Here is a 22,586-nt window from a genome sequence, read left to right on the forward strand (position 1 = left end):
TTCGCTGATCTCAGCACAGCACAGTCCCTTCCTCCATCTCCACCAAGTGGTAACATTCTAGTTGCCCTCCGTAACCTCCTCAAAGCTTTCCTGCAGTGTGATGTCCAGGACAGTCCACCAGTTGAGGCAGAACTAGTAACCTACAAATTTTCTGCAAAACACTTTTGTTTTTGTCATTGATTTTACACAGCTTAGGATCCTTTTTCCAATCTGAGAACTGGATGCTACAAAACAAACCATGTAACACATTTATGGAAGTGTCATGATTAGCAGCTCCTTGGATTACTGCCAAAATTATTACATATTCTGTTTTTAGACCATTCTGTGGTAATACAAGAAATGACGCAATCGTTGCTTACCAGGGTCAGTTTAATGTGATCAAATGGCTCCCCACCACAGAATGCATTTTCTTTTCTGAAACACAAACCAAATGATGTGCAAGATTAAATTTCAATTAAGCTTCAGTGGCATGGTTACTATTCATCTTAACACAAGTTAGCACCTAGCAAGACAAAAACATTACACCTATGCAGCATGCTTCATAGCCTCAGGACACCCCCAGGACATTCACAGCCAAGAACAGTCACGTAGCAATCGTGGCAGTCTAACAGTCTCAAGAACAACAATGACTGGGACAGCACGGTGGCACAGTGATTAACACTGCTGCCTCACAGTGCTGCAGTGGTTAACACTGCTGCCTCACAGTGCTGCAGTGGCTAACACTGCTGCCTCACAGTGCTGCAGTGGTTAACACTGCTGCCTCACAGTGCTGCAGTGGTTAACACTGCTGCCTCACAGTGCTGCAGTGGCTAACACTGCTGCCTCACAGTGCTGCAGTGGTTAACACTGCTGCCTCACAGTGCTGCAGTGGTTAACACTGCTGCCTCACAGTGCCAGGGACCCAGGTTCGATTTCCGGCTTGGGTCACCGTCTGTGGATTTTGTATGTTCTCCCCGTGTGTTTCCCCCATTCCAATTTCCTCCCACAGTCCAAAGAACATAGAATCCCTACAGTACAGAAGGAGGCCATTCAGCCCATCAAACCTGCAACAACAACAATCCCACCCAGGCCCTATCTCTGTAACCCCACATACTTACACTGCTAATCCCCCTAACAGGAAGGGACAATTTAACATGGCCAAACAATCTAACCTGCCCATTTTTTAGACTATGGGAGGAAACCGGAGCCCAGGCAGACACAGGGATAATGTGCAGACTCCGCAGAGACAGTGACTCAAGCTAGGAATCGAACCCAGGTCCCTGGTGCTGTGGGGCAGCAATGTTAACCACTGTACCACAGTGCCGGATGGGTAGATTAAGTCGTTTGGCCACGTTAAATTGTCCCTTCGTGTTGCTAGATGTGTAGGGTAGGGGAATTAGCGGGGTAAATGTATGGGGATAGGGCCTGGGCAAGATGCTTTATCAAGAGAGTTGGTGCGGACTTGATGGGCTGAATGGCCTCCTTCTGCACTGTAGGATAAATGGCCAGGTTCTGCTTTTCTTGAGGTGTCGGTTGAGGGGATAAATATTGACCAGGACCCCTGAGGGGGCGGGTGGTTTGGGGGGTAACTCTTCAACTCTCCTTTGAGTACCTCATGGGATCATTTATGTCAACCTCAGTGAGCAAGAAGAGTGTTTGGTTTAACTTCTTGTCCAGATGATGACACCTCTGACAGGGTTACACTCCCTCAGCGCTGCACCAGGAGTGTCAGCACTGATTTTGTGCTTTTGTGAAACTCGAACACGTGACCTTTGCGACACGGGGGAGAAAAGAGCTAACAACTGAGTCACGGTGAACAGCGGCAGCGACACGTAACTCAAGTGCCTGGCAGCTCTTGCCCAGATAAGTTGCAAAACAATTAAATACATCCTGTCATATGTTTATTTATTTAAAGTTTGAGTGAATGGCTTAGTACGAGCTTTATGAGCACTGAAAGCAAATAATCGACCGGATTGGTTGTTTGCTTTTGTTCTGCTTATGTGCAATGTCAAGACTTTACAAATATTTGCATCTTGCCAAGGACAAACTTAGGCATGTAGAGGTGAAAGGTTTACTTCCTGAGAGGGCAGGGATCATTTCGCTTTGCGTGTCATGGTTGACATCCAAATTTCCCTTCAAAATTCAGTTGGCTGTGCGAGTGGCCTTTTAAATCTGTTTATTGTGAAGCTTCAAATCATGGGGCGGTATAAAAACGTACTTTCGTACGAGAGCGTGATTGATTCTCAGCTTCTCAAAGGTCCAAAGACTTTAGAACAAATTCTGAGTTGGAAGGCAAACAGAACCAGGATCAAGGTTAGAATCCCTACGGTGTGGAAGGAGGCCATTTGGCCCATCAAGTCTACACTGACTCTCTGACAGAGTGCCTAACCCAGGCCCTCTTCCCAGCCCTATCCCCATAACCCCACGCATTTACCACAGTTAATCCTGCACATCTTGGGACACTGAGGGGCAATTTAACATGACAGTCCAAAAGATGTGTTGGTTAGGTGCATCGGCCGTGCTAAATTCTCCCTTGGTGCACCCAAACAGGCGCCGGAGTGTGGCGACTAGAGGATCTTCACAGTAATTTCATTGCAGTGTTAATGTAAGCCTATTTGTGATACTAATAAATAAATGTCAAAGCTTTAAATGGTGGAAGGAAACTGGAGGAAACTCATGCAGACAACGTGCAGACACCACACAAGCAGTCACCCAAGACTGGAATTGAATCCAGGATCCTGGCACTGTGGGGCACCAGTGCTAACCCCTATGCCACTGTGCTACCCACACTGGAGTTCCTCATTTTTCCAATGACTGTGCTTGGGTTCTCTGGAAAGACTGATCGTGGACACTGAGAATTAAGAATTAGGTATTTTTGTAAGCCATTTGGTAATATTATAGCGCACCAGGAATTCAGAAACGCCTTCAGTTTGTTTTGTGCAAAGCATTATTTCTAAATTCCATATTGTTACGGTAGACAAGGAGAAATTGTTTCCACTGGTGGGGGGGGGGGGGCGGTGTCAGTAACCAGAGGAAACGGATTGAAGATATTTTCCAAAACCATTAGTCGGTGTGGGGAGGGCTGTGTGCTGAGGAGAATTATTTACTTGGCAAGTCGTAATGGGGAACCTGAAAGCAAGGGTGACCAACCATCCCAGATTTTTATATTTGAGGTATATATCCTGCATCCTGAAACTGTTTTGACCTGCATTTCGATCACGGAATTTTGCACACTTGATCTTTTCCTCGTTGAACACCCACAGCGCAGAAGAGGCCCATTGAGTGTGCACCAACACACACTCTGACAGAGTATCTTACTCACGCCCTCTGCACCACTCTATCCCTGTAACCCCATACATTTACCATGGCCAATCCACTTAACCTGCGCATCTTTGGAGTGTGGGAGGAAACCAGAGTACCCGGAGAAAACCCATGCAGACACGAGGAGAATGTGCAAACTCCACACAGACAGTGACCCGAGCCGGGAATCGAACCCAGGACCCTGGAGCTGTGAAGCAGCAGTGCTAACCACTGTGCTACTGTGCCGCCCCGAAAATCCGTGGTCCACTACCACAGATTTTCCCATTAACTCCCCACGTACTCACAGACTTGTCATTACTCCCCCTTCCCACCCTACACGATCCTGTCAGGCACCGCAATCCATCCTCCCTCCTCTTCAACTTTAGCACTGGGCCTGGAAGTCTTTGGTTCAGACAGAAGCACTCTCCAAATTGCAAGGTTGTGGGTTCAAGCCTTTACCCCAGATCTAAAGCACATAACCTTCAGTGCGGTGATTACTGTATTGGCACAGATGAAGTAGTAAATATATTAAGACCTATTTGCCTGCTGTGGTAGGCTAACAGATCTAGAAGAGGGGATTTGTCCAGCCGACATTTAATCCAGGAACCCAACCAGATGAACCACTGATCTGTTTGTGGGATCTTGCTCTGCACAAATGGATACTACATTTATCAAAATATCAGCAGTGAATATAGAATCATAGAATCCTACAGTGCAAAAGAAGGGCATTTGGCTTATTGAGTCTGCACTGACCACAATCTCACCCAGGCCCTATCCCTATGCATTTACACCTTGGCTGGTTCCTCTCACACTAAGGGGCAATTTAGCACAGCCAATCCACCTAACCTGCACATCTTTCGGACTGTGGGAGGAAACCGGAGCACCCGGGGGAAACCCACGCAGACACGGGGAGAACGTGCAGACTCCGCACAGACAGTGACCCAAGCCGGGAATCGAGCCTGGGTTCCTGGCACCGTGAGGCAGCAGTGCTAACCACTGTGCCACCGTGCTGCCTTAATAGGTATATAATTGGCTATGACATTTTTGGATGTCCAAAGGATATAAAAGGTCCCATACAAATTCTAGACCTTTCTTTGTTGTATTATGCTTCAGGGACATAAGAATAATTTGACTTTTGACAGGACTGCATTTATTTTTGACTGCAGCAGCACCTTTCAATTGTGTCTGAGGTGAAATATCTGCGACGATAATATAACAGCATCAGCTGACTGCAGAAAAAGCTTGACAGTAATCCTCTTTTTTATTGTTCTTCTTTCATGGGATGTGGGCAGCGCTGGCTAAATCAGCATTTATCAGCTGTCCCTAACTACCCATGAGGTGGTGAGCTGCCTTGGTGAAGTGCTGCAGTCCCTGTGGTGTAGGTACACCCACAGTGCTATTAGTGGTGTAGGTACACCCACAGTGCTATTAGTGGTGTAGGTACACCCACAGTGCTATCTGCGGTGTAGGTACACCCACAGTGCTATCTGCGGTGTAGGTACACCCACAGTGCTATCTGCGGTGTAGGTACACCCACAGTGCTATCTGCGGTGTAGGTACACCCACAGTGCTATCTGCGGTGTAGGTACACCCACAGTGCTATCTGCGGTGTAGGTACACCCACAGTGCTATCTGCGGTGTAGGTACACCCACAGTGCTATCTGCGGTGTAGGTACACCCACAGTGCTATCTGCGGTGTAGGTACACCCACAGTGCTATCTGCGGTGTAGGTACACCCACAGTGCTTTCTGCGGTGTAGGTACACCCACAGTGCTATCTGCGGTGTAGGTACACCCACAGTGCTATCTGCGGTGTAGGTACACCCACAGTGCTATTAGTGGTGTAGGTACACCCACAGTGCTATTAGTGGTGTAGGTACACCCACAGTGCTATCTGCAGTGTAGGTACACCCACAGTGCTATTAGTGGTGTAGGTACACCCACAGTGCTATTAGTGGTGTAGGTACACCCACAGCGCTATCTGCGGTGTAGGTACACCCACAGTGCTATCTGCGGTGTAGGTACACCCACAGTGCTATCTGCGGTGTAGGTACACCCACAGTGCTATCTGCGGTGTAGGTACACCCACAGTGCTATCTGCGGTGTAGGTACACCCACAGTGCTATCTGCGGTGTAGGTACACCCACAGTGCTATTAGTGGTGTAGGTACACCCACAGTGCTATCTGCGGTGTAGGTACACCCACAGTGCTATCTGTGGTGTAGGTACACCCACAGTGCTATCTGTGGTGTAGGTACACCCACAGTGCTATTAGTGGTGTAGGTACACCCACAGTGCTATTAGTGGTGTAGGTACACCCACAGTGCTATTAGTGGTGTAGGTACACCCACAGTGCTATCTGTGGTGTAGGTACACCCACAGTGCTATTAGTGGTGTAGGTACACCCACAGTGCTATCTGCGGTGTAGGTACACCCACAGTGCTATCTGCGGTGTAGGTACACCCACAGTGCTATCTGCGGTGTAGGTACACCCACAGTGCTATCTGCGGTGTAGGTACACCCACAGTGCTATTAGTGGTGTAGGTACACCCACAGTGCTATCTGTGGTGTAGGTACACCCACAGTGCTATTAGTGGTGTAGGTACACCCACAGTGCTATCTGTGGTGTAGGTACACCCACAGTGCTATTAGTGGTGTAGGTACACCCACAGTGCTATCTGCGGTGTAGGTACACCCACAGTGCTATCTGCGGTGTAGGTACACCCACAGTGCTATCTGCGGTGTAGGTACACCCACAGTGCTATCTGCGGTGTAGGTACACCCACAGTGCTATCTGCGGTGTAGGTACACCCACAGTGCTATCTGCGGTGTAGGTACACCCACAGTGCTATCTGCGGTGTAGGTACACCCACAGTGCTATCTGCGGTGTAGGTACACCCACAGTGCTATCTGCGGTGTAGGTACACCCACAGTGCTATCTGCGGTGTAGGTACACCCACAGTGCTATCTGCGGTGTAGGTACACCCACAGTGCTATCTGCGGTGTAGGTACACCCACAGTGCTATCTGCGGTGTAGGTACACCCACAGTGCTATCTGTGGTGTAGGTACACCCACAGTGCTATTAGTGGTGTAGGTACACCCACAGTGCTATCTGCGGTGTAGGTACACCCACAGTGCTATTAGTGGTGTAGGTACACCCACAGTGCTATCTGCGGTGTAGGTACACCCACAGTGCTATCTGCGGTGTAGGTACACCCACAGTGCTACCTGCGGTGTAGGTACACCCACAGTGCTATCTGCGGTGTAGGTACACCCACAGTGCTATCTGCGGTGTAGGTACACCCACAGTGCTATCTGCGGTGTAGGTACACCCACAGTGCTATCTGCGGTGTAGGTACACCCACAGTGCTATCTGCGGTGTAGGTACACCCACAGTGCTATCTGCGGTGTAGGTACACCCACAGTGCTATCTGCGGTGTAGGTACACCCACAGTGCTATCTGCGGTGTAGGTACACCCACAGTGCTATCTGCGGTGTAGGTACACCCACAGTGCTATGTGCGGTGTAGGTACACCCACAGTGCTATTAGTGGTGTAGGTACACCCACAGTGCTATCTGCGGTGTAGGTACACCCACAGTGCTATTAGTGGTGTAGGTACACCCACAGTGCTATCTGCGGTGTAGGTACACCCACAGTGCTATCTGCGGTGTAGGTACACCCACAGTGCTATCTGCGGTGTAGGTACACCCACAGTGCTATTAGTGGTGTAGGTACACCCACAGTGCTATCTGCGGTGTAGGTACACCCACAGTGCTATCTGCGGTGTAGGTACACCCACAGTGCTATCTGCGGTGTAGGTACACCCACAGTGCTATCTGCGGTGTAGGTACACCCACAGTGCTATGTGCGGTGTAGGTACACCCACAGTGCTATTAGTGGTGTAGGTACACCCACAGTGCTATCTGCGGTGTAGGTACACCCACAGTGCTATCTGCGGTGTAGGTACACCCACAGTGCTATCTGCGGTGTAGGTACACCCACAGTGCTATCTGCGGTGTAGGTACACCCACAGTGCTATCTGCGGTGTAGGTACACCCACAGTGCTATCTGTGGTGTAGGTACACCCACAGTGCTATTAGTGGTGTAGGTACACCCACAGTGCTATCTGCGGTGTAGGTACACCCACAGTGCTATTAGTGGTGTAGGTACACCCACAGTGCTATCTGCGGTGTAGGTACACCCACAGTGCTATCTGCGGTGTAGGTACACCCACAGTGCTACCTGCGGTGTAGGTACACCCACAGTGCTATCTGCGGTGTAGGTACACCCACAGTGCTATCTGCGGTGTAGGTACACCCACAGTGCTATCTGCGGTGTAGGTACACCCACAGTGCTATCTGCGGTGTAGGTACACCCACAGTGCTATCTGCGGTGTAGGTACACCCACAGTGCTATCTGCGGTGTAGGTACACCCACAGTGCTATCTGCGGTGTAGGTACACCCACAGTGCTATCTGCGGTGTAGGTACACCCACAGTGCTATCTGCGGTGTAGGTACACCCACAGTGCTATGTGCGGTGTAGGTACACCCACAGTGCTATTAGTGGTGTAGGTACACCCACAGTGCTATTAGTGGTGTAGGTACACCCACAGTGCTATCTGCGGTGTAGGTACACCCACAGTGCTATCTGCGGTGTAGGTACACCCACAGTGCTATCTGCGGTGTAGGTACACCCACAGTGCTATCTGCGGTGTAGGTACACCCACAGTGCTATGTGCGGTGTAGGTACACCCACAGTGCTATGTGCGGTGTAGGTACACCCACAGTGCTATGTGCGGTGTAGGTACACCCACAGTGCTACCTGCGGTGTCGGTACACCCACAGTGCTATGTGCGGTGTAGGTACACCCACAGTGCTACCTGCGGTGTAGGTACACCCACAGTGCTATCTGCGGTGTAGGTGCACCCACAGTGCTATTAGTGGTATAGGTACACCCACAGTGCTATCTGCGGTGTAGGTACACCCACAGTGCTATTAGTGGTGTAGGTACACCCACAGTGCTATCTGCGGTGTAGGTACACCCACAGTGCTATCTGCGGTGTAGGTACACCCTCAGTGCTATCTGCGGTGTAGGTACACCCACAGTGCTATCTGCGGTGTAGGTACACCCACAGTGCTATCTGCGGTGTAGGTACACCCACAGTGCTATCTGCGGTGTAGGTACACCCACAGTGCTACTGGGGGGGGGTAATTCCACAATTTTGACCCAGGTTAATACGGTTGCAAATCAGGCTGGTTTGTTGGCTGCCTGTGCCATTGTTGTCTCTGGTGCCCCGGTCGCTGGTGAGCAATCCGTCCGATTTCAAGTCTGATCGATTTTTCTGTAGCAGCGGGATGCGACCGAGGAGTTTGCGAGACCATTTTGGAGGGCAGTTCGGAGTCGTCAAGAACGTTTGATGTACCAAGCGGGAAACATCAAGGGCGGAATGTTCCCAAGAAATGGCGAAGTTGACAGCTCTGATAGAACACCAGTGTTAATTTTAAAGTTTATTTGTGTCACAAGTCAGCTTACATCAACTACTTTACTTCAAGGGTGTTAGCTGTAAAGTGCTTTGGAATGTTAATAAGTTTTAAAGCTTAAGTTTATTTAATACTTTATTTATTAGTGTCATATATAGGCTTGCATTGACACTGCAATGAAGTGACTGTGAAAATTCCCTAGTCACCACACTCCGGCGCCTGTTCGGGTACAAAGAACAAAGAAAATTACAGCACAGGAACAGACCCTTCGGCCCTCCAAGCCTGTACCGACTATGCTGCCCGTTTGATCTAAAACTCCCCTATCCTTCCGGGGACCATATCCCCCTATTCCCATCCTATTCATGCATTTGTCAAGATGCCCCTTAAAAGTCAGAAATGGAGAAGTTACTGAGGGAGAATTTAGCACGGCCAATGCACCTAACCAGTACGTCTTTCGGACTGTGGGAGGAAACCGGAGCACCCGGAGGAAACACGCGCAGAGATGGGGAGAAAGTGCGGACTCCGCACAGACAGTGACCCAAGCCAGGAAATGAAAGCGGCTCCCTGGCGCCGTGAGGCAGCAGTGCTAACCGCTGTGGTGTGAGGCAGGTTTTCTCTCCAGATCTTCTGGCAAAAAAAAGCAAGGAGGGCTCGTTTTGGGGTTACGGGAGTAGGGCCTGGATGGGATTGTGGTCAGTGCAGACTCGATGGGCTCAGTGGCCTCCTTCTGCACTGCAGGGATTCTATGATTGGCCTCGGCCGCAGTGAATGCTGGTGCAAACCCTAAAGGTTGAATGGCCCATTCCCAATGTGACTTACGCTCCTATTAACTGGGCGGCTCACAACTGAAGCAGAAAGACAGAACCGGACTCCAAGATGCTCAGTTGCGCAGACAGGCCTACCTCTCTCGCTCGGCTGCATCTTCTGGCTGCATCAGGCAACTCGGGCCTCCTCCAGGCCCCGACATCCCGAGGAGGGGATCCGGTGGCCAGGATGTGGAAATGCTGCTGCTGCTTTCCATGGGCTGCGGGCAAAGAAGAGAAAAAGAAATCACTGAAAGCTAAATTCCCGAAGGCCTTGCTGGGCAGTCTAAACCGAGGGGTTCATCACCTCTGGATAATTGGGGGCTGGGGGGTGGGGGTGGTGGTTGACCATGTAGGTCAGGATGAGGAGAAATTTCTTCACTCAGGGGGTTTTTGAATCTTCTCTACCCCTGGAAATTTGTGGATACTCAGTTGTTGAGGATATTTAAGACTGAGAATCAACAGGAGATTTTTGGACACTATGGAAATTGAGAAATTGTTGGGGCGTACCATAGTCTGTCTGACAGGCCAAGTACCACTTCTGTCTCACAGGCTGTGTACCAAATTCTATACCACAGGTCGTGTACCATATTCTGTTTCACACTGTGTACCATATTTGTATCACAGGCCAAGTACCATATACTGTCTCACATACCGTGTACCATATTCTATCTCATAGGCGGTGTACCATATTCTGTCTCACAGGCTGTGTGCAGGCTCGACAGGCCGAATGGCCTCCTTCTGCACCAAAGGGATGTTATGATTTCTCAATAATTGGCGATCAAAGAATCCTTGGCACTGTTGCCAAGATGAGCAGGGGAGTTCGCCTGACCAAAGTCTATTCCTCAACCAACATCATTATCTGGTCATTATGTTTATTGCTGTTTGAGGGATCTTGCCATGCACAAAATGGTTGCCGCATTTCCCTACACACTGTCAGCTGTAAAGTGCTTTGCGACGTCCTGAGATTGTGAAAGGTGCTACATGAGTGCAAATCCTTTCTTCTTTCCAACTGACTGCTGAGCTGACTGCATGAAGAACGTGCAGTGTAGCTTTACAGAGGAATTTGCAACCCGGTGCAGACTCAATGGGCTGAATGGCCTCTTTCTGTAGGGATTCAACGATTCTATTTGAGAAGATGGGCAATGTTCAAAATCATGAAATATCTCGGACAGGTAAACAGGGATAAACTGTTCCCATTCCTGGAAAGGTCGAGAACCAGAGGTCAATGATTGGAGGTGACTGACAAAAGAAGCAAACGGAGACATGAGGAGAGTGTCTTCCATGCAGCGAGTGGTTAGGATCTGGATTGCACTGTCTGAGAGTGTGGTGGAGACAGGTTCACACAGCGAGTGGATAGGATTTGGAATGCACTGTCTGAGGATGTGGTGGAGACAGGTTCACACAGCGAGTGGTTAGGATTTGGAATGCACTGTCTGAGGATGTGGTGGAGACAGGTTCACACAGCGAGTGGTTAGGATTTGGAATGCACTGTCTGAGGGTGTGGTGGAGACAGAATCACACAGCGAGTGGTTAGGATCTGGATTGCACTGTCTGAGGGTGTGGTGGAGACAGATTCACACAACGAGTGGTTCAGATCTGGAATGTACTGTCTGAGGGTGTGCTGGAGACAGATTCAATCATGACTTTCACAGGAAAAGTGGAAATGATGTGAATAGAAAATGTTTTCAGGGCTAGAGGGTAAGGATAGGGGGTGGGACAGAGTTGCTCTTCCAGGAAGCCAACATTGGCATAATGGGCTGAATGGCCTCCCTTATGTGCTGGAATCATGCTATGGAACAATGACTCTGTGAACGTACCATTGGAGAATCTTGGTTTTCATTTAGCTCGGAGAATTTACAACTTGATTTCTGTCTCTTTGGCTTCATGCTTTCCTCGATGTAGCTACTGTTGCTGTCTTTTAGCTTTTTGTCACCGGCCTGGGAAGGATCCAGAAGCCCCGATCTGCCCTCCTCATTGGCGCTGAAGGCAGAGGGGATGTTCTCTTTGTTGATGTCATCCCTGTGGAACAAGGAAGGTTTGAACAAATTGACAAAAGTATTGGTGAAATGGAAGGTTGCAGTTAGGATGGGGTTCAGTACCAGAGACACAATACACAGGAGCCGCCTTCAGTAATGCATTTAACACGTCAACTTGAATTTCAGACAATTCATGGTAATTGGGCATCGTGACAACTAGGGGTAAACTTCCTCAGATCTTCTCATGTTTGGTTGCTAATCTTTGGAAAAAGGTTGGCGAATGCAAACAAGCGGACTTTCCAGTGAAGTTACAGCAGGAGAAAACCTGAAGAAACTTACCCTAAACCACCATCAATAAACCCCCAAAGCCGCATCAATAAACCCTTAAAACCTCCATTAATAAACTCCCAAGCCTATATTAATCAACCCCAAACTTCCATTAATAAATCCCAAAATCCTCACGAATAAATCCCCAAAACCCCATTAATCAACTCCAAAAGCTCCATTAATAAATCCACAAATCTCCATTAACAAACTCAAAACCTACATTAATAAACCTCAGATTTCCCATGAATACACCCCCCCCAAACTTTTAATAATGTAATTGAATCTCCATTAATGCATCTCAGAACGTCTCGCAAATCTTTGCACTTTGGAAATACAGGGGGTTAATTTACAAGGCACTGAGACTTGAGTAGTTAGGAGAAGAAAGTTCCAAAGAGGCTTTGGCAGACAAAGGGAGTAGGTAAAACTCATGAAGTTCATAGAAACTCTACAGTACAGAAAGAGGCCATTTAGCCCATCGAGTCTGCACCGACCACAATCCCACCCAGGCCCCACCCCCATGTTTACTCACTAACCCCTCTAACCTACGCATCTCAGGACACTAAGGGCAATTTCAGCATGGCCAATCAACCTAACCTGCACATCTTTGGACTGTGGGAGGAAACCGGAGCAAACCCACGCAGACATGAGGAGAATGTGCAAACTCCACACAGACAACGACCCAAGCAGGGAATCGAACCCAGATCCCTGGAGCTGTGAAGCAGCAGTGCTAACCACTGTGCTACCGTGCCGCCCATGTTCAATGTGGGGAAATGCAAGGCCTTCCACCCTGGGCTCGAGAAGGACAAACCACAATATTTTCGTAATTGTGAGAGGCTGACGGCTATGCGAAGGCAAAAGTTGACTGTGTCGGTACACAAGGCACTAATATTAAGTACACAGGTATGAATGGTAGAGAGGAAGGTTAATGAATATGAAGCCGAGAAAGCCATGCTTCAATAGTACACAGTCTTGGTCTGAGTTGGTTAGGATTATATTCACTGGAGTTCAGAATAGTGAGAGTGGATCTCATAGAAACTTAGAAATTTCTAACAGGATTAGATAGGGTAGATTCAGAAAGAATGTACCCAATGGTGGGGGAGTCCAGAATTAGGAGTCATAGTTTCAGGATAAGGGTAAACCTTTTAGAATAAGGTGAGGAGAAATTTCTTCACCCAGAGGATGATGAATGTGTGGAATTCACTACCACAGAATGTTGTTGAGGCCAAAACGTTGTATGATTTCAAGAAGGTATTAGATATAGTTCTTGGGCTGAAGGAATGAAGGGATACGGGAGGAAGAGGGGAATCAGGAAGTCAATGATCAGCCATGATCAAAAGGAGGAGGCTTGAAGGGCCAAATGGCATATTCCTGTTCCTAGTTTCCAGGTTTTTATGAATCCATCTTGTTCTGCCTTATCGGCTTCAGGGAAGATATACGAGCACTAATTGCGAGGGGTGCGTGTAGCACAGTTTGACCTTAATGAATCCAGGGCTTGAAGGGTTAAAACACAAGGCTGGGTTCATTAAGTTAACCTTCACTCTCTTAAGTTTCGATGGTTGAGGGATGATCTAACTGAGGCGTTTAAAGGTAGACGGTTTCAAACACGGTGATACAGAGAAACGATTTCCACGGTGAAAGAATCTAGAATGAGATGATAGAATCTTGAAATTAGAGTGGAGTTTTTCCAGCAGTAAATTCCGGAAACTCTCACACAAGAGGCGGGAGAAATCTAGAACTCCCTCACCCGACATTAATCGAGATAGTGCTGGGAGGGAGCAGTTTGAACTGGCTGACATTGATAGATTTTTATTAGAATCATAGATAGAATCGTCATAGAATTCCTACAGTACAGAAGGAGGCCATTCAGCCCACTGCATCTGCACTGGCCCACAAAGGCCCTATTCCCATAACCCCACATATTTACGCCCGAGAGCAATTTATCATGGCCAATCAACCTAACCCACACATCTTCGGAGTGTGGGAGGAAACCCTCACGGACACGGGGAGAACACGCATACTCCACACAGACAGTGACCTAAGCCGGGAATTGAACTCGGGTCCCTGGAGCTGTGAGGCAGCAGTGTTAACCATTGCCATCATTAGGTGATGACCAATGCAGAGCAATGATGGGTAAGTGGCGCGGGGTTGCAAATCAGACATAATCCAACAGAATGGCGGAATAGGGGTGAATGGTCAGCTCCTGTTCCCATCTTTCATTGGTTGTATACACAGAGGGGGTGATGAAAAAGATCCCATCACTGAGGTACCTTGGTCCTGGGACTCGGATTTGACTCCCCACTTTAGTCAGATCGGAGTAGCAATGGCCGTTTGGAGGTAGTGAATGGAAATAATGAACACCACCCCCCCCACCCACCCTCCATCCTCCCTCCCACCCCCCAGTGAGATAGTGGCTGAGAGAATTTGAAGAAGTCAAACACCCCCTCCACCACCACCACCACAAAATGCCTCAGGCACAGTTCAGAACAGGGACCCAGGCCTTTGGGGCTGGCGGGGAGGATCTTGCCCTGATACCCAGAGCCGATCCACAGGGAGACGAGAACCCGGAAGGCTGGGGCTAAACTTGCACTGGAGGCAAACGGAACAAAGGAGAGCTGCGCGGAGGATGAGCTGCAAGGGAGAAAGCGTGTTCACTTGATCACGTCGGTGGGGGTGGAGGCCCAAATCCTCTCATTAACTTGACTAAAACCGAGACTTTGCACTGAGGGTGAGCTCCAGAAGGAAGCTCACTCTTGCTCGAAACCAAGCAAAAACGTGTTGATACAGAAAAACGATTTCCACGGTGAAAGGATCTAGAATGAGAGGATATAATCTTGAAATTAAGAGTGGGGTTTTTCAGCAGGAATTTCAGGAAACTCTCACACAAGAGGTGGGAGAAACCTGGAACCTTAGCATCAAACCTGCCCTCATCAGTAAATGGTTAATTTATATTTTACACAGATAATGCAAGCAGTCCTATAAAACAAAGAGGCTTTTGCGTGTAGTGATTCAATAATCATTCCTCATATTTAACCATAATCAACCCTTCTTTCAAATCTTCCCACATGTTGAACCAAAATGTGCACGCGAATATAAGCAGCGTAATGAAAATATCCGTACATTTCTTTGCTTCTCCAGTACTCATCCTGTTCTTTCAGATGCCTCCTTCGCTGTCTCGCAGAACCGCCTACTGTTGATGAAGATGTCCCCGTCTCAGATTCCTCTGAACTTTGACCTCCACTGCCATGAGCGTCAAAGAGATGTTGTTCCACTGCTGACCGGATGGTCCGTTCTATAAAACTGCAAGCACACACACACACACACTCACAGCGACTGAGCAAACACCGACTGCAGTAATTTCCAACCACACCCCCCCTCCCCGTTTGAAAACAGGGGCCCTTTCGCACAGAATCAGCTGAGGTTTAATGTTTACCTCCCAAAAGTACATTCTTAATGGACACATTTTCACCCAGGTCAAAGCTGAATGCATTTGAAGGGACAAGCGCTTACTTGCAGACACATAAGCACAACATGCATGTGCACTCACGCAAAATCACGCAAGCACACAGGCATCCACTCAGGCATGTACACAGGTAGGCATGCACATGAACATGCTGATACACACAAATGCGCACACCCCAATTTACACACGCACGCACTCACAAAACCCCTATACCCACACATGCACTCGGCACAATGGTTCGCGCTGCTATCTCACAGCGCCAGAGACACGCATTCGATTCCTGGCTTGGGTCATTGTCTATGTGAGTCTGCACATTCTCCCCGTGTCTGTGTGGGTTTCCTCCCACTGTCCAAAAGACGTGCTGGTGAGGGTGCATTGGCCATGCTAAATTCTCCCTCAGTGTACCCGAACAGGCGCCGGAGTGTGGCCACTCGGGGATTTTCACAGCAACTTCTTTGCAGTGTTAATGTAAGCCTACCTGTGACACTAATAAATAAACTTTAAGTGTTAAACTCATGCATACACAAAGGCACATACATGCTCTCAAGCAAGCTCACACATGTACTTACATATGTGCAGGCACACACATGTGTAAGCACTCACACAGGCACATACCTGTACTCATGTGCATGCAGCCACACATAAGCACTCACATGCAGACAAATCCACGTGGGATATGTCAGTCATGGGGCACCTGTAGCTCTCTGTTATCACAGAATCTATAATCCCTACAGTGCAAAAGTAGCCCATTCGGCCCATCCACCCTGCATCCTATTCCCCATAACCCCACATCTTTACCCTGCTAATCCTCCTGATACTGAGTGCAAATATGACCGTTCTGCCCAGCAAGGGAATCGGAACGGGCGAGGGGTGGACCATGGAAACGTCCATTGACCTCGGGCAAGATTTTCTGGTTTCGGGCAAGCGAAGCCGGAAAATACCGCCTTGAGGGTCAACTTAGCATGGCCAGGCAACCTAACCCGCATATCTTTGGAGCCCCTGTTGTGCTCCTCCAGGCTGCAGAGAGGTTGCAGCCCTGATGTGCCCACTTCCAGCTTCAAATCCTTAAATATATCCTTCATGCCTGTGACAGAGTTAGCTGAGCTCTGAAGAGTTAAAAAGAATCTGCCAATGCAGCAGTTAAGAGATAACTTCTCATCCATTGAGACTGCGTAGACGATAAACTTCACCATGTCAACAATGTACAAGATAAGCATCTCTTGTTACAAAATCAATAGGGGGGATAGTGGTTTAGAAATCTGACTTTGGATCGGTAATTGCCCTGAGTATTGGAAGTGCAGAGTTTGGCGAGGGAATATTATTAGAGGACATTCCGACTGCTGTGCATTCAAACTGCGACTAGCTGTAGAGATGCTTTCAATTTTACTCTTGTCAACACCTACCAATCGTCATAATGGAACTGGACTGACCCTAGTCTGCCCAGACTTGGTACAGCCCTGGCATTAAACTTGCGTCTGCTTTGGGTCCCATTGTTCAACTAATACCCAGTCCCATTCAGAGCTTCCCTGGGGTCTCCAAACTAAAGGTTGTTTTGTTCCGGGGCTTATTTCCAGTTTTCGTTGACTGAGCTGTCAGGAGGCAAAGGGATTTGGGATTCAGTGAGGGGTGTTTGCAGAGCAGGGGGCTCTGTGTATCTCTTGTACAACCGATATTTGTATGCGACACAGGAGGAGGGCATTCAGCCCTCCAACTGCATGTACTGGCTCTGTGCACGAGCAATCCAGGAGTAATTAAGGGAAGGGCACATGCAGACGGTGGCACAGTGGTTAGCACTGCTGCCCCACAGCGCCAAGGGCCCAGGTTCAATTCCTGGCTTGGGTCACTGTCTGTATGGAGTTTGCACATTCTCCCCGTGTCTGCATGGGTTTCCATCGGATGCTCCGGTTTCCTCCCACAGTCTGAAATACGTGTTGGAACAGGCTCCGGAATGCGGTGACTAGGAGAATTTCACAGTAACTCCACAGCAGTGTTAATGTAAGCCTTACTTGTGACTAATAAACAAAGCTTGGAGGGGAGGTGGGGATCTGGAAGCACGTGGTCAGGGGAGGCCATTTGGCCCATCATGTCTGGACTGGATCTCTGAAAGAGTGAGTCAATTAGATTCACTCCTTCCCAAACACCATTATTTTCCCTCTCAATGACACATCTAATCAGAAAATAAACCCTCTCATTTCAAAGTTAAAAAAAATTGTACTTACTCCCCTGCTGATGACATGTTGCTGACTGACGGCACATGTGCACTGTAATGACAAATAAAAACAAAGATACAAATTAAATAATTAAAGCGCAAGATGGGGAAAGATCAACAGTAAAGAGGGTCCAGAGTTGATACCATAGTGATTCCAGAGGGGAAAGGTCACATTGCCCCTGGTTGAATTATCTAAGACAGGGGTTGTGTGTGTTAGTGGGGGGATATATATACCTTTTTTTATTCATTCATGGGATATGGACAACACTGGCTGGCCAACTTTTATTGCCCATCCCACGTTCAGAGTCAATTGCTGTGCCTCTGGAGTCACAAGTAGGCCAGACCAGGTAAAGATGGCAGATTTCCTTCTCTAAAGGGCTTCTGTGGACCAGATGGGTTTTTCTGACAATCAGTAGATTCTTAATTCCAGACTTTTTTTTATTGAATTCGAATTCCATCATCTGTCATGGCAGGATTCAAACCCGGGTCCCCAGAGCATTTGTTGAGTTTCTGGATTAATAGAATTATAGAGTCCCTACAGAGCAGAAGGAGGCGATTCGGCCCATCGAGTCTGCACCGACAACAATCCCACCCAATCCTTGTAATCCCACATATTTGTCCCACTAGTCCCTGTAACCTACGCATCCAGGCACAAAGGGGCAATTTAACATGGCCAATCAACCTAACCTGCACATCTTTGGATTGTGGGAGGAAACCCACGCAGAGGGAGAACATGCAAACTGCACAGAGAGCTGTGGCTGGAATTGAACCTGGGTCCCTGGAGCTGTCAGGCAGCAGTGCTCGCCACTGGGGGAGGTGGTGGTGTAATGTTAATGTCACTGGGCGAGTAATCCAGAGACTCAGCGTAATGCTCTGGGGACCCTGGTTCAAATCCCACCATTGCATTTGAGTTCAATAAAAAAACTGGAATTAAAAATCTTGCATTGACCATGAGTCACAGAGGGTCACAGCATGGAAACAGGCCCTTTGTCCGTGTCACCCTTTTTTTTCAAATCCCTAAGCTAGTCCCAGTTGCCTACATTTGGCCCATCTCAATCTATACCCATCTTACCCAGGTAAATATCTAAATGCTTTTTAAAAGACAAAATTGTCCCCGCCTCTATTACTATCTTGGCAGCTTGTTTGAGGCACTTACCACCTTCTGGGTGAAAAAATTGCCCCTCTGGACACTTTTGCATCTCTCCCCTCTCACCTTAAACCAATGCCCTCTAGTTTTAGACTCTCTTTGGGAACAGATATTGACTATCTAGCTGATCTATGCACCTCATTATTTTTAGATCTCTATAAGTTCACCCCTAAGCCTTCTATGCTCCAGACAAAAAAGTCCCAGTCTATTCAGCCTCTCCTTATAACTCAAACCATTACGACCCACTAGCATCCTAATAAATCTTTCCTGAACTCTTTCTAGTTTAATAATATCCTTTTTATAATAGGGTGACCAGAACTGTACACAGTATTCCAATTACGGCCTTACCAATGTCTTGCACAACTTCAACAAGATGTTCCAACTCCTATATTCAATGTTCTGACCAATGAAACCAAGCAAGTCCACCTGTGACTCCACTTTCAAGGAGCTATGAACTTGTATCCCTCGTCTTTTTGTTCTGTAACTCTCCCCAACACCCTACTATTAACTGAATAAGTCCTGCCCTGGTTCAAACTACCAAAATGCATCACCTCGCATTTATCTAAATTAAACTCCATCTGCCATTCGCCATCCCACTGGCCCAATTGATCAAGATCCTGTTGCAAGTGGAGATAACTTTCTTCGCTGTCCATTACGCCAACAATCTTGGTATCATCTGCAAACTTACTAACCATAGGAAGTGAATAGTCTAGCGATAATGCCACTCGGCCATTGCCTCCCCTATTACCTACAAGTAAAATATGCCAGTGAAGTTTAGGTTAAATGAAGCAATGGAACACATCTGTCCAGCTCACAGGCACTGTCCACCACTCACGGCAAAGGTCACTGCTGAGGCAACCCATGTCTGTCTTTTCTGTTGCCTCAGAGGACAGGGTGCCACTGTAATGTAATTGAGTTACTCAGGGTGACAGGGGAAAAGTGATACCAGCAAAAACTGCGTTCGGAGCGGCAGTCGAGCGCTCGAGCTGTGACTTCACACGGAAAGCATGCAGCACAGTGAATTTATCCTGAATCTTACTGAAGTAGATTGAGGTAATTAGGGGGAACACAGAGTCTCAGAAAGAAAGCCTTTCATCTTCAAGTGCGGCTAGACCTTGTCTCAAAAGCCAAAGTCACGCAGAATAAACCCCCACAACAAAGTGGTTGGCAACACCACAATTACCGAACACGCATTCGTGAATGGACGGAACAAAGAAAAGACGGTCGAAAGCCTTTGGGGAGGTCAAGGTTTTTTCCCAAATTAACAGCAGGCCATCGAGCACGTGCTCTGCAAAATCAACGAGCGACTTACACGGAAGAAAATACTGATTAGACGGCCTTTTGGTCTCGGAATGCCAGTAATGCAAGTGATGCAGTCTAATCTCTTGCCTTCAAAATGTTATTACCGGAAAACAAAACCCCCTGCCGGCGGTTAGGACAGTTTAAATATTTCTTCACAGGATCCAGTTTTCTTTAATTGGCCAGAGTGCGGTTAGATTGTGGAACTCACGGCCACGGGGACTGGCTGAGGCAAGTATGCGAGAAGGGGAAGTCAGATAAACACACGGAGGCGAAGGGGTGAGAAGGATGTGTCGAAAGGGTGTGGGGTGAACCACAGCGGGAGGGGGCTTGTGTGGAGAATAAACACAAGCACAGACCTGCTGGGCCGAATGGCCTGATTCCGTGGTAAAAGGATGACGTGCATTTATATACAGACTGTCAATGAAGCGCTTCTGAAGGTTAGTTACTGCTGTAATGGAAGAATTAGGACAGCGAAACCATACACAGCAATATTCCATACGCATCACTGATCCACACTATCAGTGAACCTGCTATCAGCGCTGTTGACTGAGGTTGACTGGCGAAAGACGAGGGATAAATCAAATTACACTGTGGATCCTGTTTCTTTTTTAACTCGTTCTTAAAGTTGCAAAGCCAATGCACAGAGTGGCTCAGGCAAACCCAAATCCATCTACTTGCTTCCATAGAATCCCTACAGTGCAGAAGGAGGCCATTTGGCCCATCCTGTCTGCACCGACCCCATTCCCACCCAGGCCCAATCCCCAGAATGCCATGCCTAGCTACTCCCCCTGACACATTTACCCTAGCTAGTCCCCCTGCAATTTAGCACGGCCAATCCACCTAACCTGCACATCTTTGGGCTGTGGGAGGAAGCAGGAGCACTCGGAGGAAACCCACGCAAACACGGCACGAATGTGCAGACTCTGCACTGACAGTGATCTCAAGCCGGGAATCGAACCTGGGTCCCTGGTGTTGTGAGGCAGCAGGTACTAACCACTGTGCCGCCCATAAAAGTTTCTCCAAAAGCTAAATTCAAATTGAATCCAATTCGTGATCAGACAAACTGGATCCGAGCTGACAAGATGTGGCATTGCACCCTGTCTGGAGCCTGATCTTAGGCAAAAGGCTGAGAAGCGATCACTGGCTTCATGCTTTCCGCAACTTGAGCATCGTGGGACCTGTTATCATGGAACGCCTGCAGTGTAGAAGGAGGCCATTCAGCCCATTAAGCCTGCATGACAACAATCCCTCCCAGGCCTATTCCTGTAACCCTACCTATTTACCCTGCGAATCCTCCTGACACAAGGGGCAGCTTCGCATGGCTAATCCACCTAAGCCGGGACATTTGTTGCCTGGATTGAGTGGCATGCCTTATGGTTGCCTGGATTGGGTGGCATGCCTTATGAGGATAGTTTGAGGGAGCTAGGTCTTTTCTCCCTGGAGAGACGAAGGATGAGAGATGACCTGATAGAGGTTTATAAGATGTTGAGAGGTCTAGATTGCGTGGATTCTCGGAGGCTATTTCCCAGGGCTGAAATGGTGGATACGAGAGGACACAGGTTTAAGGTGCTGGGGAGCAGGCACAGAGGAGATGTCAGGGGTAAGTTTTAACTCAGAGGGTGGTGAGTGAGTGGAATCGGCTGCCATCGGTGGTGGTGGAGGCGAACTCATTGGGGTCTTTTAAGAGACTTCTGGATGAGTACATGGGATTTAATGGGGTTGAGGGTTATAGATAGGCCTGGTAGGTAGGGATATGATCAGCACAACTTGTGAGCCGAAGGGCCTGTCTGTGATGTAGTGTTCTACGTTCGGACTGTGAGAGGAAAACGGAGCACCCGGAGGAAACCCACGCAGACACAGGGAGAACGTGCAAACTCTGCACAGAAAGTGACCCAAACCAGGAATCGAACCTGGGTCCCTGGCACTGAGAGGCAGCAAAGCTAACCACTGTGCCACTTACTGCAGCTGAACAGACAGAAACTGGCCAGCGTGCGATTCCTCTGAAAGTGCAGCTATTGTCACGGTCTGCTGTGCATACGGCAGATTAAACACAACACACAGGATTGGCTGACCGCTTCCTCCCAGCTAAACGGTCAGCGGAATGAGGTTGGCAGGAGCATTCGGTGCCTACTGATCCCCGTGCAAGCACGCGATGCCCTCCCACTGACCCCTGCGAACCCCGGCAGGGGTCAGCACTGGCAAGCGCTGGGTAGCCGTCGCACCGCTGCGCGGATCGCAGCTCTCACTTTCAGGTTCTGCAGCTGCCAAAGACTCTGGTGGGAGCGAGCGGTAACCCTTCAGCTGACGGGAACTGCACCGCCCGTCTCGGGGAGAGCCGGACGCTGCCCAGAACTTAAACTCAGCTGAATGGAACAATGGGTCCCCATTAACATGCACCTTTGATACGCACATCCCCAACTCTCTCTTTGATCTCACATTTCCAGCACTCACAAAACCTCGAGGCCTCAGGATGAAAATGTGTTTTTTTTTTAACACATGAAGAAAGCTGCCTCGCAGTAAGAGGAGAATTCTACACATCCTGGAAGAGATTTTACTTCAAACTTCCAGCTTGCCACGAGGCATCTTTCTTGGTCCAAAC

General features: G+C 48.5%; 1 protein-coding gene across 2 annotated transcripts in view; it reads right to left on the bottom strand.

Annotated features, from left to right (window-relative positions):
- Positions 1-22,586, bottom strand: part of fam13a (family with sequence similarity 13 member A) — a 211,423-nt gene that overhangs the window by 38,229 nt on the left and 150,608 nt on the right. For both annotated transcript variants that reach the window (XM_080195538.1, XM_080195528.1), the window contains exons 9-13: positions 17,549-17,590; positions 14,987-15,166; positions 11,384-11,585; positions 9,663-9,784; positions 360-414 (exon numbers count right to left, since the gene is read on the bottom strand). In XM_080195538.1, the coding sequence (XP_080051664.1) occupies positions 360-414; positions 9,663-9,784; positions 11,384-11,585; positions 14,987-15,166; positions 17,549-17,590 (601 nt within the window). The remainder of the gene's footprint in view (positions 1-359; positions 415-9,662; positions 9,785-11,383; positions 11,586-14,986; positions 15,167-17,548; positions 17,591-22,586) is intronic.

The sequence above is a fragment of the Carcharhinus amblyrhynchos genome, chromosome 1 (assembly GCF_965287045.1).
Source record: "Carcharhinus amblyrhynchos chromosome 1, sCarAmb.v2.hapA, whole genome shotgun sequence".
In the NCBI taxonomy this organism is placed as follows: Eukaryota; Metazoa; Chordata; class Chondrichthyes; order Carcharhiniformes; family Carcharhinidae; genus Carcharhinus; species Carcharhinus amblyrhynchos.